We start from the raw sequence: 17,860 nt of genomic DNA on the forward strand, positions 1-17,860 counted from the left end.
AGATCAAAATCACACTTCACAGTGATCTTTTTTTAATTTTTTATTTCAGCATTTATTTTAAAATGGCGAAATGGGTATGAAGAATACAATTTTAGATGAGATTTCTCTTCTACTGATTAGGGTGCTCTCTCTAGAATGCTAACTTGTGTCTGTATAATTGGGTTGTAGTTAATACCAGGGTAGCTCATATGGGAACCAAGACCATCTTTCAAGGATTATAACATGGAACAGGGGACACAGTACTTCTTTCTCCCCAGTTAAAGTACATAATTCGCACAGCTAGAATGACATATGGAAATTGGTTATGGGAATTAGGCTAGTCTGTGTCATTGTGAATTGACTATATACACATGAACCTCAAACTGTTTTTAGTGGTAGTCACTCGGTGAATACTTACTGAGTGTAAGCTACCTACCAGTCACTATGGTAAATCAATAGGTATCAAGATAGATAAGCTCTGCTGTCAACCTGTTTAAAGTGGATTGAGAAAATTGTGTTGTATCAGTCAGGATTCATTAAAGGAAACAAACCATTGTTCTATATTTTAAATAGAAAATAATTTTGTGAAAAGAGGTTAGGTAATTCCTAGAATGTTGATAAGGTTGGAGTTGTAGAAATCAGGCAACTACCAGTGGAACTGTTGAGTTTAAGAACCAGCAGCCATACCATGATGATGATCCAGCATGTAGAAGCTACACCTGCTACTAGATACCTTTCATCATTCATGAACATGCTGGAAAACCAAATTTTGAATATACAGTACATCCATTATAACTTTTAAGCCTCATTTCTCCAAGATTTTGCTTGCCAGCAAAACAAAACAGCAGAAAATAGTTTCCTCTTCACTTCCATTGCCTAGATCTTGCATGAGTGCATTTAATAAGCAGAATGGATTTTTGTATCCAGTACCCTGACTACAAGAGATCTGGGAAGTACAGATTTTACCTTCTGGCTCATGCAATACAAGAAGGCCTCATTGAAGGAGGTGGACTTGCATGCTGATTAACATTCTTTGTGTTAATTGGGAATGGAAATATATTTTGGAAGAAAAAAAGTAGCTGCCCATTTATTTTTATGGAGCTTATGTTCTGGCTGAACAGAAAGATTAACAACTAATTAAATAATTGATTTTAATTACGTTGTATTAAATAATAAAGAGGGATTAAGTGCTAAAAGAAAGTAAAATTGGGAGGACGCTTAGCTAACACAGTGACATTTAAGGTGAGATATATACACAAAGCAAAGGACAGCAGAAGAATGTTCTAGGAAAAGTCTCTGACACCAGAAAAGCAATAGCACATTGAAGGATGTGGATAAAATCAGAGTGACTAAGAAACGCAGAAAATGATGGGGAGTGGTAGATGCCATGCTTATAGCATGAATCTAATGTTGTAGGCAAGGACCAGATTGTGAGGGCCCTGTTTATCATGTTACAAATTAGGTATTTTATCTTAAAAGAAATGGGTTATGATTAGAGAAGTTTGAGGAAGGGAGTGGCATGTCATTAGCTATATTCCCCTCAACTAATAATATAAAAATAAAATGACAATTTGAGCACACAAAACAAGTAATTTTCCTAACAGAGTTGTGCTTTTAAGAAAGATCACTACACACAGGCAGAGCAGGAGAGAATGGGAATACCAGTTAGAGATGTGGATTCATTGGGGCATATTTAGGAAATAGAATTGATTGACTTGGTAGTTAATGGGGTATGAAGGGTTGAGGAAGAGAGATCTGGAAGTTTTCTGGCTTCTAAAAGATGTCTGGCTTAATATTGTTGAGTAGTTAGTTGGGTCATTTATGAGGAAAAAGTAGGAGAGAAGGATTACTTTGGAGGGAAGGGTACAGATCATGAATTCCATTTGGATGTGCTGAAATGAGGTGCCTGGGATACTTAGAGATGTAGAGTAAGCATCTGGATGGATATGTAAGTCTAATGTCTCAGAAGCTCAGTCTGTTTTGGAGTGGGAAAACCATAGGAGTGGATATGAGGGGTAAAAGAGCCTAAGACCAAGTCTTGAGGAATTCTGCTCTTTAATGATTAGAGGAGAATGAGCCAGCAGAGGAGCCTCCAAGCACTGGAGTATACCCCGGAGTAAATGTCATAGAGGCCAAGGAAAAGAGCGTTTCAAAGAGAAGAAAGAGATCATCTATACTGACTGCTGCAGTGAGTGGTCAAGTAATGTGAGGGCTGCAAAATACACTGTACTTAGCCACGTGGAGGATATTGGTGACCTTATTCAGGGCCTTTTCACTCCCAGAGTGGAGAGCAAAAACTAGATTAAGGTGGCTGATGAATGTAGATTAAAGTGTAAACATCAATTTTGAGAACTTAATTTACATACAAAAGGAAAATGGATAGTATCTAGAAAATATGAAATAGTACTCAGAAAGGTAGATGCACTATTTTTCTTTTCAAGGTGGAAGTGATATGCTTATATTCTGTGGAAGCTATTCAAGAAAGAGTGAAAAAGGATTGAAATTGATTGATTATTCATATAGGAAAGGAAAGAGACTACAGATAACCTATAAGAGTCCTGAGAATTTTCAAGAGGCATGGGATCCAAAGAAGAAGTAGAGATTTTCCTTAGATAGGAGTTAGGGCACTACTGTTAAAACAGAAGAGAAAATTAGAAAGATGGGTTCTGATGCAAATAGGTTTTAGGTGTGTGGCAGGAAGATAAGGGAGCTTCCTGTGACGTATTGTATTTTCCTTGGGAAGTAGTTGTTAAGGTCATTCTCTAAGAGTCAAGGATAACAAGGTGGTGAGAAGTTTGTGGAGAGCCAGTCAATGCATAATGTAGACATTGTGAGACATGCGACAACAAACTGACCATAGAGACATCACAGAATTGCTATCCAATGTTAAGGGCTTGTTGAGATTGTGATCATGGATTTAGACTGGTCTCTAGTTGCCCTTGTATGTGATTTTTCTTAAGCATTAGCTACCTTGGGTCATCTGAGTTTGACATTCTACCAGTCTTACATGGCAAAAGGGCAGATGAGTTTAAGAAATGGGAAGGAATGTGATTAAAATCTTGGACTGTGTTATCTGCACTGGAGAAAGAACCAGAGTAAAGACTGGGGCAGGGATGGAGAGGGCGTGCTGCTGATGAATATTAAGAAAGTAGAGGAACTGTGCTCTGGAAGTATCATTAACGATAAAGAAAGAGCTTAGAAAAAATTAGTTGGGCATGCTTGACATATAGGAGTCTTTGCTCAGAAATTGAGGTGTTTGCACTAGCGATTTTGGTTGTGGAAGTAGTACAGTTGTGGGTTGATGACAGGCCTAGAATACAATCGTTGGTATGGCTAAGATGGGACAGAGGAGATGTCAGTGGAAATGAGGGTGTCAAGGAATTGAAGAGCGAGGGTTTTAGATGTCCACATGGAAAATACTGTCACCGAGGATCATGATAGGAAATGGGATAGACAGAAAGACTAGGAGCCATAAGTATGGAGTCTTCATTGGATAAGGTAGGGTAACAGGTGACATAGCAGATATACTGAACCTTAAAGGAACAGAGGTTTTTGTAAAAAGTTAGTACAGGCTGACCTGGAAATGGTGAGAGGGAAGAGAGAGATCATCCCCCACCACTTGAAAGATATGCATGGAAAACAAGAGTCCATGGAAAAGAGTCAAGTTTCAGTTAAGGCAGGGTGGGAGATGAGGTTGATATATTTTGCTTATTACTGAGTGGCAATTCCAGAGAATAGAGTGAAGAATTTCATACCCTAAGGTGGAGAAATAATAGAGGAAGTAGGGAACCGACTCAAGAGTGAAGAAATACCAAGTATTATGGGAAGAATAGTATAATAGGGCATTGGCTCCCCATTACCTGTTTCCATGCCAGCTGTCAGAATCAGAGTATCTGGAACTAAGACCCTAAAATTTTAACATGATCCTCAGAAGTTCTGATCATAGCTAGATTTTGTTGATCATGTGAACAGATGGCTAATAGGCCTTATCCTGAGAACAGGGTGGGAGGTATGATGTGTTTCCTTCTGAAGGACTCGTGGAAGACAGAGCATTGCCGTTCTTGGCTCTCTTGGTGTGGACGCCAGAGGAGCGATTTCAGATGTCTCGGTGATAAGGGTTTAAAGTGGAATAAGAGCTTTGAAAGAGAAAGGATGGGGAAAGATGATACTCCTTAGATCTCTAAACTCCCTTGTCAAAAGATAAGCCAGGTATTGGTTTATGCTCCTAACAATGTAAGCAGGTCCACTGATTAACTTTATAACTTTATTGAATGATAAAAATTGCACATACCAAAGATGAGGACTCTATAATATTTTTTCTGATATTGATAAGGCATACTCACTAGTAATTGTGAAAAAAGAATGGTATCATTTGGGAGAAACTATTTGCCTCCTTCTGGTTAAATTTTAGTTTTTATAATGACTGTTAAGTTATTTCTTCCTAATGGATTTGAAATAATCCACGTTAAAGCGGACCTTATCAAGATAAATTACCTCAGAAGGCTTACAAAGGTCACTAAATTATTTATGCCATTTCTTATTGTTCTTTCATGCAGGGTTTGTAACTGAGCTGAAGGTCTTGTGTTACTTCTGTATATTTTTTTGTCTTATGGAGGAAAAAAAACTAATTTGTTTCCTTTTAATATCTTCAGTTACTTGCTGTCAGTCTTCGTTCTTTAATCATGTATTTGTGTTAGTTTGGAAGTCAACTTTGGCAAGTGGTTACATTTTATTTTAACCTTATTCATTTAAAAAAGTACTCATACTGATTTTCTGTGTCATAGGTAGGAAAAAGATATGTAAAGTCATGGAAGGAAGCTTGGGGCACGCTTTCACTAGCGGAAAAAAATTTAGTATCCTCTGTGTGCTAATGGATTCTTAGCAGTTGTCCATTCTATTCTAATTTTACTGACAATAAAGCCATGTATGGGAAGTTCACTTGTGACAAGTGGAAATATAAAGACTGAGGAAAACAAGTTTACACAATTCTTCTGCTACACACCTGACTCCCTTTACCTTTCACAGCTGGTGTTCTTTTGTGCTGAATTTCCATGTATAGAGATACTTTATCCAGTGAGTATAGTATTGGATCTCAAATGGCTTTCTCGGAGAATCCGATGCTCTGTTCAGACAGTGTGAACAGGGTGAATTATACCCCTTCAGTCCTGCAGAGGCTAGCAAAGCCCAGACTCCAGGTATAGCTCACGCTGAAAAAGCAGGTGGAAAACAACTACCGTTCTGATACTTGAGGAAGCAGCAGGCATCTTATAATAAGTTTAGCTCCGTAACTCATGGTCTTAACCATCTTTCTCCATTGATTTCTCCAAATAAAACTCCTATTAAAAACCTTCTTCCATTTATGTTTCTTTCAAGGGAAGGTTTTGTACAAACTGCCATTGTGTGTGTCTGCATGTGAGTTTCAGTATGAAAAAGTTGGATCGTGTTAGGCACACTTTTATGTCTCATACTTTTTTCACTTAGTAATACATCATGGAAATCTTTCCAGATCAACACTGAAAGATCTGATTCATTCTTTTAACAACTGCATAGTGTGCCCCAGTGTGGACATTATCTTAATTCATTTACCCAGTCTGTCTCGATGGATACTTTTGTTGTTTCTAATTATGTTGTATTGTAAACAGTGCTGCAGTAAGCATCCTTGCTCACACTCTTGGCAGTTGCAGTGATGTCCACTGGGAAAATTCCTGGCAGTGGAATTTATTTATCAACACGGTACATGCATTTAAAATTTTGGTGTATGAGTGGTCCTGAATTGCCCACTGAAGAGATTATTCCAACTTACATTTCCTGGAACAGTAACTTCCTCCCACCTAACTTTGCCAGCACTGAACAACGTTAGAGTTTTTGAGATTGTGACAGATTAATAGGCAAAAAATGGTACTTCATTATTATTTTGACTGGCATTTCTTTATGAGTGAAGCTGAGCATTTTTCATATTTGCCATTTGAATTTCTTTTTCTATAAATTGCATGTACTGTTCTATGTGTTACAAACATTTTTCCTACTTAATCTTTGATTTTTATTAATTTATGAATATTTTTACCATAATGAGATTTTTTTCAGGTTATTTACAGTATTTGGGCTTTGTATTACTTATAAAGATCACACTCACTTCATCATGATTTCCTCCAGGCCTTTTTATTTTTGCGGTACGCGGGCCTCTCACTGTTTTGGCCTCTCCCGTTGCGGAGCACGGGCCCCAGACGCACAGGCTTAGCGGCCATGGCTCATGGGCCCAACCGCTCTGCGGCATGTGGGATCTTCCTGGACCTGGGCACGAACCCCTGTCCCCTGCATCGGCAGGCGGACTCTCAACCACTGCGCCACCAGGGAAGCCCTACAAGTTTACTTTTAAGGATGAACTTCAGTATCACTTCCAAGAAATAACGTTTATCTTTTAGTTGAGTTAGTGCATTGATTTACAGATTAAGTTAGTGAGAATTGGTATTTTCACCAAACCAAGTTTTCCCATCTCAAAAGCAAAGCATATCATTTCATTTCTTGAACGTCCTTCAGCAGTATAATAATGCTTTCTTCATGTAGGTGCTACCTATTTCTTGTTTTTTCTGTTTTTGACGGCTTTTATAAATGTGCTATTTTCTTCCCTTTTATTTTCTACCAAGTTATTGTTTATATACAGAAAGACTTTTTAAAAATACTGATTTGGGGGACTGTCACCTTTCTGAATTCAATCATTATTTTAGTTAGTAGTTTTTAATTACTTCCTCAGTTTTCTAAATAAATGTTTATTTCATCTGCAACTAATAATTGCTTTGACCTCTTCTGTTCCAGTGTTTCTACTTTTTATTATTTTCTCATGTCTAGTTCCATTGTCTAGGACATTGGTAAGCTGATTGTAAACATCTTTGCCTTGTTCCTAACTTAAATTGATATATGCCTAATGTTTTATGATTCAGTGTGGTTTGAAATCAATGTTTCATCGCCTCTGCTTATCAAGATTGAATGTGGTCTTTTGTGAGATTTCAGTGCCTGGAGATGATCATACGTTTTTTCTCCTTTGACTTATTAATAAATATGTTAATATATTTATAGATATAGTGCCCTTGCATTCTGGGGTTTAATTTACTTAGTTGTGGTATATTGTTTTAATGCACTGGTGAATTCTGTTTTCTAAAACTCTTTACTATTTGGATTAATATTCTTAAGAGAGATTTCTCTGTTGTATTCTGTTTTCTGCTGCTTTATCAGGTTTTAATATCAGTGCTATTACACTGCCTCTGTAAGATTAATTTTTAGACTTCTATTTCTGTGCTCTAGGGCCTCTTAGTAACACTAGAATTAATTTGTCTTTAAAAAGTATGAAAGCCTAGATGTTAGATAGCCTTTACATTTTCTTCCATTGCTTTTATTATAATTTTCTATCACTTTTAATATGAATGTTAGTAACATTTTCCTAGAAAATCATCTGTTCCAAACATTTTTAATGATAGAATATATTGAATTTTTCAGAATACTCTTCTGATTCTTTAAAATTGTGATGTATTTCTGAACACTTCTTTTTCACATTACTAATTTTGTGTCTTTGTGCTTGGGCTGTTGTGCTCGTTTTCCACTATGTATCTCCTTTTACTTAAAGGCTAGACAGTAAATATTTTAAGCCTGCAAACATATGGTGTCTGTCACACTCCTCACCTCCCCTATTGTAGCTCAAAATCAGCCATAGACAATATGTAAACAAACTGATACAGCTGTGTTTCAATAAAACTTTATTTACAAAACAGGCAGTTGGCACATAATTTGCCAACTCCTGCTGCCCAGTAATAGACATTGTCTATTTTTATTTTTTTCTTTTAAAATTAGAGTTTTTATGTTTACTTATCAATTTCACATCTTAAAAATCAGATTCTATTTTAACTTTATTAGGGCATTTCTCCTTTTTTCCTTGGCTTTATTATATATTTTGTTTTTATAGGTTTCTGAATTAGATGCTTGATTTACTTATTTATTATATTCTTATTTAGTTATATAAATATTTCAGGTATGATGTTTTCTGAGAGCACAACTTTACTCCATCCTATAAGTTAGGGATGGGGAACAGATCAGGGGGTGCCAGGAGTTGTAAGTGGGGAGGGTTTAACTATAAAGGAATAACAAGAGAATTTAAGGGGGGTAAAGGAACAGTTTTGTATCCTGATTATTATGGTGGTTACACAATTTGAACATATGCCAAAATTCGTAGGACTGTACACCAAAGTGGAAAGAGAATTTTACTGTATGATCATTTTTTAAATAAGATTTTAAAACATACTCATCCCTGGGCCTCCTCCCCAGGATTTCTTGTTTATTTGTCCTGTGAACTAGGCTAGATCACAAATGGCAGATTCAGATTCAAAGACAGTTGAGAAGGAACATCCCAGTCTTATTTTAAGATTGTTGTCACTTCATGTCTCTAATGAATCAATAAAAAAGCAATGCACATAAAGCAATTATACTCCAATAAAGATGTAAAAAAAAAGTATTAAATATGCTTCATAATTAAAAAAAAAAAAAGCAATGCACAGAATGTGAGCAGGAATAGAGACAAAGGCGAAGTGACTCCTGGCACTTCTTGGTTGCTTACAGAGAACAAGCTGGTTGAGCCCACCTGGTCAGATTCGAAGGTGATGTGTCAGCACCCCATGATCTACCTGCTACATTATAAGAATATTTTTCACCGCAGTTACATATTTCCTGCGTTCAGCTTCTTACTGTGTCACTGGTGTCACAAGCCAAGTCTTACCTCAACTGGATGTTGACTGAGAATATGCATTTATAACAAGCACATCAGGATGTTCCAGCGCAGGGGTTCACGGACAGCAGATTCACCCAAAACAAAGAGCCATCCAGCAGTATGATTTTTTTTCCGTCTGTCTCCAAGCAGTATTTTTTAGTTTCCTCTGTTAGCTCTGAATGTTCACTCATGAATATTAGCGACGAAATGAAGTAGGTGAAGTGTTTTTCCTTCTTCTACTTTGACCCCACTAGGGAGCTCTGTTATATACTAGCAAATACTCCATAACGTGGAGCCCGTATTTGTGAGACCAACAATAACACACGTCTGAAAAGATGGAAGTTAAGGCAATATGATCCAAATGTAGTTAATAATAAAGTATATTTATACAATTATTTCTAAGAGGCTGACCACACGACACAAAAATGAAATAATACCTTTCCCTTGAAACTTAATGAAGATAACATTTTTGTGTCTATGTGTATTTTGCTTGGGACTCAACAAGGCTCAAAATTCTAAGTTGTTATTGACTTGGCTGGCCACTAGATGGTGGGGTTTGTTAATGTTTTCCCTTCCATTATATATCGGTAGCAGATTTCATGGAGTGCAGTTTTCTTAGATCATTTTCTTAGTTAATTATTATTAATTTAGAAATTTAAAATTTTAAGTGACCTTAGAGATAATCAGTGTGACTGTACTAGAACCCCATTCCCTGCCAGTGTAGTGCCCCTTACGTGAAAACTGTGGAAAACGCTGTTTCAAAAGAAGCTATCAAGATGTTGATCGTGAAATTTTCAGAGCAGTAGCAAATAAGCACAGGATGTGATGCCCAAACAGAAGCTTTGACTATATGAACACTTTTGTTAATCCATAGTCTTTAATTTTGCAGAAAAAAATTTCCCCGTTGTACAGTGAGTCGTCAGTGAATTTTGTAAGATCTGCTATGGCACTCATACAGATTGCAGATAAGTGGACCATATCCCACATCTGAGGTCAGACCAGGCCAAAGAACAGACCTCAGAAGCGAAGTTAGTATATTCAGGGCAGATGTAAAGTTGAGGAGCTAAGACAGGTGGCCGGTGCCCTCCTGTTAGAGATCAGCAGGAACACAGGTGTTGGGGAAGCACAGTTGGGTTTATTGGCTCTTACTATGAGAAGGAGCGCATGTCCCGTGGAACCAGGGGCATCTCAGTAAGAGGGAAAGGCTTCCAAGGCAATGGGTCTGGAACAGAAAGTGTAAAGACCCTGAGGCAGGTGTGGATTTGTCAAAAAAAAAAAAAGGGTTGGGGGTCACTTAGAGAAAAAGCCAGCTCTTGTGTCTGGCCTAAGTAAGTGAGGTTCAGGAATGGGAATGATTTCTGTAGGTCTTGCATCCTAAGGACTCTGGCCTTTACTCTGAATGAGTTGGAAGCCACTGAGATTTATGCTTATTTTTAATAGAGTTTTCTTGAAAGGATAGGAAGCAGGTAATACAGATTGATTGCAAGAAGAGGACACCTGAGTGAAAGAGACACTTGCTTTTACCTTCTTTCCTTTTGGATTTTGTGCCATGTTCAGGGTTACCTATTTTTTAAGATAGAAGAAATAAAAATTTTAATGATTTTGTATAAAACATTATGTACTAAGACTTAGTAAGACCTTAAGATACTTAAAAATAATTCTGTGCTCTCTTTGATAAACTCATTCAAGAGACGATAAATAACAATTGCTTTTAAATGCTAAATAACACTTTTATGTTTTGTTGATATCTACTCTAGGTGCAAAAGTCAAGAAATAAACAAGTACGAGAATTATTTCCAGATGGTTTTAGTATTCATCATGCAGGAATGCTTCGGCAGGACAGAAATTTGGTTGAAAGCTTGTTTTTTAATGGGCATATCAAAGTCCTGGTCTGTACAGCTACATTAGCCTGGGGTGTCAATCTTCCTGCTCATGCTGTTATTATTAAGGTGAGAACTTACCTTCCTTTGCGCATGGATTTGTGGTATCTTAAAACAAACCTGTGGATTGATTTATTTGAAAATATTGATTTGGCTGCTTCAGTGACTTTGAATGTTATTTATATAAGGTCAGAACTATATTCTCCAAAAGAATCTAGTTTATATTGTGAAAATTTAACGCTATCACAGATGATGAAAGGATTAGTTAAAGTACACTTTTGAGATCTTGCCATATTTGCCTAATTTCAGTATTCAGCTCATCAGGATTATATTTGTGTGTGTTTATGTAAATTTTTATTAACTTTTCCTCATCTAGGGAACACAAATATATGCTGCAAAAAGAGGCTCCTTTGTTGACCTTGGAATTTTAGATGTCATGCAGATATTTGGTCGAGCTGGAAGACCACAATTTGACAAATTTGGGGAAGGAATCATCATAACAACCCATGATAAACTCAGCCATTACCTCTCTTTGCTCACTCAACAAAACCCAATTGAGAGTCAGTTTCTGGAAAGCCTTGCAGATAACCTAAATGCAGAGGTAAGATCTAATGAGTTAAAGGTTGGAATAGAATCATCAGCTTCAAGAATGACCAAGAAAAATAAAGTTTGAGTTGATTGCTATTTCATGATATTTAATAATACATTTTATTTCATATGCAGTCATAAGACACAAGAGGTGGAATGGCAATATTATTGATGAGTTCAGAGCAATGTAGAATGCAAGTGATTAACTGATAAGAACTCATTGCTTAAAGACTATACTTTTAAATCATGAGGTTTTGTTATAGGACAGAAATCTAACCAAAGCTATACAAACTGGGGAAACAGACATAGCAATAACAACAACTATATTTGTCCTGCACTTCAATAAAGTTTATTATGAAGTATTTTATAAAGTTTTTATAAGGTTAATAATGCTCTTCTGTCTTAGATCATTTGATTAACTTTGTTATAGAAAATATGATTGCTTAAATTGAGCTACAGTATTATAGTTTATTTCATGTGTGATGTGTGTTTGTGTTAAGATTTTGTTTTTTGGGTTTTTTTACTCAGGATTACTTTTATTGTTTTAATTCTAGAATTTTCAACCATAGCAACCATTCACAAATAGTTATAGGTTAGCTTTACATATAAAACCTTCCAGTAAATACTCTGGAGAAGAGCAAGCACATATGAGTTTAGTCCCTATACTTTAAGATCTTAAAATTATCACAATAACTTATGTTGACCACCTTTCTGCCATTGTGTAAAATAATATTTTTGTTATACCTTTCATTTCATTTTCAGAAGTATGTCTTTAAGGCCAAATTTTACTGGACCCTATCAGAATTCTGAGTGACATCACATGTTAGGAATTCAGTTAGGCTCAACATTTACATTAAAAAGCCACAGTCAAGATAAACCTTGACATTTTAATAGACTGCTAAAAAGAAAATTATTTCCTTTTCTTCGAGGTACAAACATAACACTTTCCACTAATAAGACTCCCTCCGTAGATAAGAAATTAATGTCACAGGTGACTTTGTATAGTCACCATTATTGTGTTAAGATTTAAATAGCAGACACTGGAAGCCTAGATAACATCTTAACTGGTAAAGAGGATGAACATTCTTAAGAGTCTGTGTGTCAAACAATCAAATGAGGTTTTGCTGTTTTCACCGCATTTTTAATTGTTGCTCTGTCATCCAACACTTTCCTACTTCTTTCCTATATCCCTTCTTACCATTAAAGTTGACTCAATTTTTGAAAGTAGGTGGGATATAACTATTAAATAAATGAATAAGTGAAATATTTGAACTGAAATATTACAGAAATTTCACTTATATTCTATTCATGTTATTTAGAAGTCTTTTTAGAGGATGAAAAACACACTCAGTATGCAGTTTCCTCTGTTTTAAGGAGTATATAGTCCAAAAGGGAGAAAAAGACACAAAAACACAGTGCAATAATGTTGGTGAGTAATAAGTTCTAAAGAAGGATTCAGTAGAAGGAGAAAATACTTTTGGCCCCAGCTTATCAGGAAAGGCTTTGTTCATGAAGGTGGTAAATCTGGGTTCAGAAGATTAGGTAAGGTTTAGAAGATATAGAAGTTTAGAAGTTGGAAGTTAGAAAAAAATCATGAAAGATGCTGGTTTCTAGTAGCATAATTACAAGAAAGTGAAAATGATTAGGAAATGAATTATGATATTAGGAATATCTCCAAAGGAAATATATCTCAGTTTCAATCCTCATTACCTGCTATGATGGCATGGTTTAAATAATTAGGTCTTGGTCATGGGTCACCAGTATCTATGATGGATTAGTCTAATGTACAAAGATAGTAATAGTAATGTACAAAGATAGTAATAGTAATCCTTCAGTGGACTGAGGACGCACAAACCTGCTGGGTGCTTTTTGTATATTCTCTCAGTACTGCTACTAAGGAGATATTATTGTCCTCAGAGAGATAGGTAACTGACCAAAGGTCATTCAAGTACTAACCTTTGGAGCTAGTATTCAAACGCAGGTCTTTTAAACTACAAACTTAGTCTTCTTATTATAGCCTAGATTTCTGATATATAAAATATAGTAACTTAAAGGTGAATACATTTCTCTATATTAATCAACCTACCATTTGCCTTCTTCTAAGACCAGGACTAAATATTTTCCAAAATGGTAGTAATAATTTCTCTGACTTACAATAAAAAGCAAGGCTGTTTTTTTTGTTTTTTTTTTTTTTTTGCAGTACGCGGGCCTCTCACTGTTGCGGCCTCTCCCGTTGCGGAGCACAGGCTCCAGACGCGCAGGCTCAATGGCCATGGCTCACGGGCCCAGCCGCTCTGCGGCATGTGGGATCTTCCCGGACCGGGGCCCGAACCCGTGTCCTCTGCATCAGCAGGCAGTCTCTCAACCACTGCACCACCAGGGAAGCCCAGCAAGGCTGTTTTATACAATTTTTCTAGAAAAGCATTTCAAGAAAGACTACATCTTTGTAAACTTAGAATTATTTTCCTTGATAGCTTTTTGTAAGTGGTAAATTAAACACAAAATGGTGATGTTTTTATACAGAAGACACAGGTGAGTAAAATACTTCTCTGGTCTTCAAGAAATTCTTTTTCTTAGGGACTATCATAAAATAAATGAAACTATTTGGTCAAGCCCTGAGAAATTAAAAATCAATTGTAGCCCATAGATTCACCTCATATTCATAAAATACTTATTAGGGTTTGTCATTTTCAGAAATGTCAACTAACTGTAACGATAATTCCATTTAATGCCATAAATGGCGTTCAAATAATGAAACATATACCCTGAAATTTTTAGGTAATATGGTGAAGTATAGCCATTGCTAAAATTTCTTTATCATATTTTGTCTACTAGACTAGCTCCCATTTAAAGTAAATTTTCTTCTTAGGGAAACAAACTCCCTTAAATTATAGTTGAGTGTGAAATTAAATTTGGTAATCTGTGGAAGCCAAGTGTGAAATTAGTTTATAAAATGAATGTGTGCTGTGCTCTTAAGGTAATGGATTTTTAAGTCTTTAGACTCCGAAAATCTTTGCAAGACTGTACAGCAGCAGTGATCAACATCAAGGTCACGTTAGATTAGGAATGTTGCCCATACTAATATCTTTGATAACACTAGTTTAGAAGAACTGGAGAAAGTATCATATTAAGGTATCATTTTAATGCAGACATTTTATGAGACATCTTTGCTGATTGATGCCTAATGGGGCTGACTCCTGAATGCTGATTAATGCCAAAGCTCACAAGTCCCAGCCCTGTATAGAGCCTCTTAATTTTGCACTGAGAGAAACACTGAAGCATGTTTGAGGCTTATTAAAATTTATTCAGCAGACATTACTGGGTATTGTTTCACGGTTTCACCTGTGAAACCGTTCTCTCATAGGTGACATTAATTTCTTACCTATTCTGTGCCAGTCCCCTATGGTCCATACTTTAAAATGTATTAATCTTTCTATAATCTTACGTACATTCTTTATTCAGAGTTCCTCCCATCTCCGCAGGACATAGTACAAACACTTTGTCCTTTGATTTAAGGCCTCAGCAGTCTGACTCCCAGTTCTGGCTCTGGTTACTTTCCAACACAGGTCTTCTGCTCTAGACAGTCCCTTACTCTACTCAGGTCACCTATAAAGTACCAATCTTCCCATGTATAAAATAGGAATAATATCACTAGATTGTTGTGAAAATTTAACAAACACCTGTGCCAAGTTGTTATTCGGTACAGAATTGTAGCAGTTATATTATCTTATAGTCCCTTTATCCTCAGCCCCAATCATACTTACTACCCGCACTCAAATTTTAGTGGAATAGGTAAATGAATGGTGGCATAAATGGTGTTTTCATACAGTTTCTAAAGGGGTTTGTGTATACATATGTATTTATATACACGATTATTATATTTGCTTGTTTAGTTTTATATGATTTCAACTAACTTTTTGAAAAACACATGCAAATAAACAATTAAGATAACCTTAATGACTAAAGTTTAAATAGGTAAATTAGATACAAAGTGATACTTTGAGCCTTACTTCTAAAGTACCAGATTTGGGGTAGTTTTGTTTCCCCCTCTTTTACTTAGAGTGTAAAGCTGTATTACACTATACACTAATGGCACTTTTATAAGTTTCACATGTTAGGTGTTTTTCTTTCAAAGCATTTTTGAATAAGTATTATGTCCTAGGCACTGTGGATAATGGTTTCATAGATGTCATCTTAATTTGTTACATGTATACCACCTATAAGACTACAGACTTCCTGAGAGCAGGAACCATGCTCTATTTATTGCCATATCCATTGTACTTTATACTTTACATAGTGCAGTCTTGTTACTGACTTCCTATATGATTATTGAGATGAATGAATAAATTTCAGAGAGATACTGTGAAAAATACTTGTTTTATAAAAGGCTCCTGTACTAAGTAGCCACTAGACCACAAATATTTGCAAGTAAATTTTTGTTTTTGTCACTAGGTGGCATTCAAAGATTAATCTCACAATATAATGTACCATTATAAATTTACATTCATTTTTCTGAGTAGTCTTTTCCTTTTTGGTGAACATTTGGGAGACTTGCATTACTTGATCCAGTTTTTGGTACCTACCTACTTCATCTTTTCCTTTATTCTTCTCACTACCTGGCAATAGGTAATTATTATTGTTAATTTACTGAGTCTGATTTTGAAAGTATAATAATAGCAAGCTTATTTTATCCTTTATAAAATTTTCTACTCTTAGGAGTTGTATGGTGTTATTTTAACATATCTATAAGTCATAAGGGGATTAACACAATTTGGCTGTCAAATAATAGAATCACAAATGGAGGACGCTGTCGGATTTTTAGCCATATCATCAAACTAGTTTCCTTTGCCTAAGCAGACTAGAAAATGTTTAACTGTGTTACTTGTTAATATTTAGGAAGTGTTGTAGAACTAACTCCTTAGCTAAATTTTAGTTGTTACTCTTTATTTTGTGGAAACTCTTACAGTTCACATTTTAGGAAGTGTATGTTTACTTATATTGTGGGTGGTTTAGTCATTTGTAAATACATTAATGTATTTACATATTGTGGGTGGTTTAGTCATTTGTAAATACATTAATGTAAATTTATTTTTTCCTTATATCGTATTTACTTATATTGTGGGTGGTTTAGTCATTTGTAAATACATTAATGTAAATTTATTTTTTCCTTATATCGTATTTACTTATATTGTGGGTGGTTTAGTCATTTGTAAATACATTAATGTAAATTTATTTTTTCCAGCTTTATGAAGATATAATTGACATGTGACATTGTAAGTTTAAGTTGTACAATGCAATAATTTGACACACATATGTATTTGTGAAATGTTTACCACAATAAAGTTAGTAAACACATCCTTCACCTCACATAATAGCCATTTTGTTTTGTTGTTATGATGAGAGCATTAAAGCTCTACTCTTATATCAACTTTCAAATACACAGTACAGTATGATTAACTGCAGTCACCATGCTGTACATTAGATCCCCAGAACTTACTCATCTTATGCCTAAAAGTTTGTACCCTTTAACCAACATCTCCTCATGTCGCCTACCCCTCAACTCCTGGCAACCTCCTTTCTGTTCTTTGTTTCTTTGAGTTTGATGTTTTCAGATTATTTGTATAAGGGAGATCATACAGTATTTGTCTTTCTCTGTCTGACGTGTTTCAAGATAGTGTAATTTTTAAAGTAGATAGAATCTGCCTTACCATTTATTTACTTTTGGTCATTTTTTTTTTAAGGACAAATAGTATGGTGTAATATTGCTATATGTCATCTTCAACTAACTAAAGATATCTAAGCATTCTCATACCTATTTTACAAAATTAGTTATACAGAATTTAAATTATAATATGGGAATAAAGCAAACATTAAGGTTTATATTTTCTTTACTATTTAGTACTAAAATAAGGGGATTTATTTTTCCTTCTTTTCTCCTAAAATTTGGTTATTTAGGTAGAGGTCATCACTTCTCCTTTGATTAAAGTATTAAGAGGTTAAAAAAACTTTTTTCAGTTACAGATTCAGGAAAAATTATTCAACTGTGAAGTTTCACAACTTGGATAAATTTGTTAATTAAAATGAACACTCTAAGTATAAAAGCACAATGACTGCATATAGATCCAGTGGCTAAAGAAATGTATTTTTAAGAAAACTTTTCACTGCAATTCTGGCTTAAGGTCATTTTCTAACAATTCCCTTTATTACACAGATTTTATATGTTATTATTGTGTTTTAAAATAATTAACCTTTGGTTTCATTAAATTAACATGTTATAAAGCTACATTAAAATGCTATGTTAAAACTTATATTTTCTTTCAGAATATAATCTAAAGAATTACCGTGTTTATTATAATTCAAAAGTATAAATATCTGTTTTTTCCATAGGTTGTTTTAAGTTTACCAATAAAAACTTAAAACCACTCCCTGTTCTTGTATGATCTTTTTAAAGTGTAAATATTATTAATATGTATAAATCCCAATAAAATATGATTTTGTTTTATGCAAAAATTACTGCATTTACCATTGTATTTATATTATATATTTATACTAGCTATGCTGCAAATGGGTATCTTTAGAGGAAAAAACTACTAATGTTATGCTCTTTGTGATTTTGGTAATGACAGTATACAAAATCACAACAAATAGGGATAGAATCAGC

At 35.1% G+C, this 17,860-nt stretch overlaps 1 protein-coding gene across 1 annotated transcript in view; it reads left to right on the forward strand.

Annotated features, from left to right (window-relative positions):
- ASCC3 (activating signal cointegrator 1 complex subunit 3) overlaps positions 1–17,860 on the forward strand; it is a 306,848-nt gene that overhangs the window by 158,058 nt on the left and 130,930 nt on the right. The window contains exons 14-15 of the mRNA XM_024759314.1: positions 10,489–10,680; positions 10,988–11,212. Coding sequence (XP_024615082.1) covers positions 10,489–10,680; positions 10,988–11,212 — 417 coding nt within the window. The remainder of the gene's footprint in view (positions 1–10,488; positions 10,681–10,987; positions 11,213–17,860) is intronic.

Source organism: Neophocaena asiaeorientalis, unplaced genomic scaffold (assembly GCF_003031525.2).
Source record: "Neophocaena asiaeorientalis asiaeorientalis breed wild unplaced genomic scaffold, Neophocaena_asiaeorientalis_V1.1 scaffold505, whole genome shotgun sequence".
NCBI lineage: Eukaryota > Metazoa > Chordata > Mammalia > Artiodactyla > Phocoenidae > Neophocaena > Neophocaena asiaeorientalis.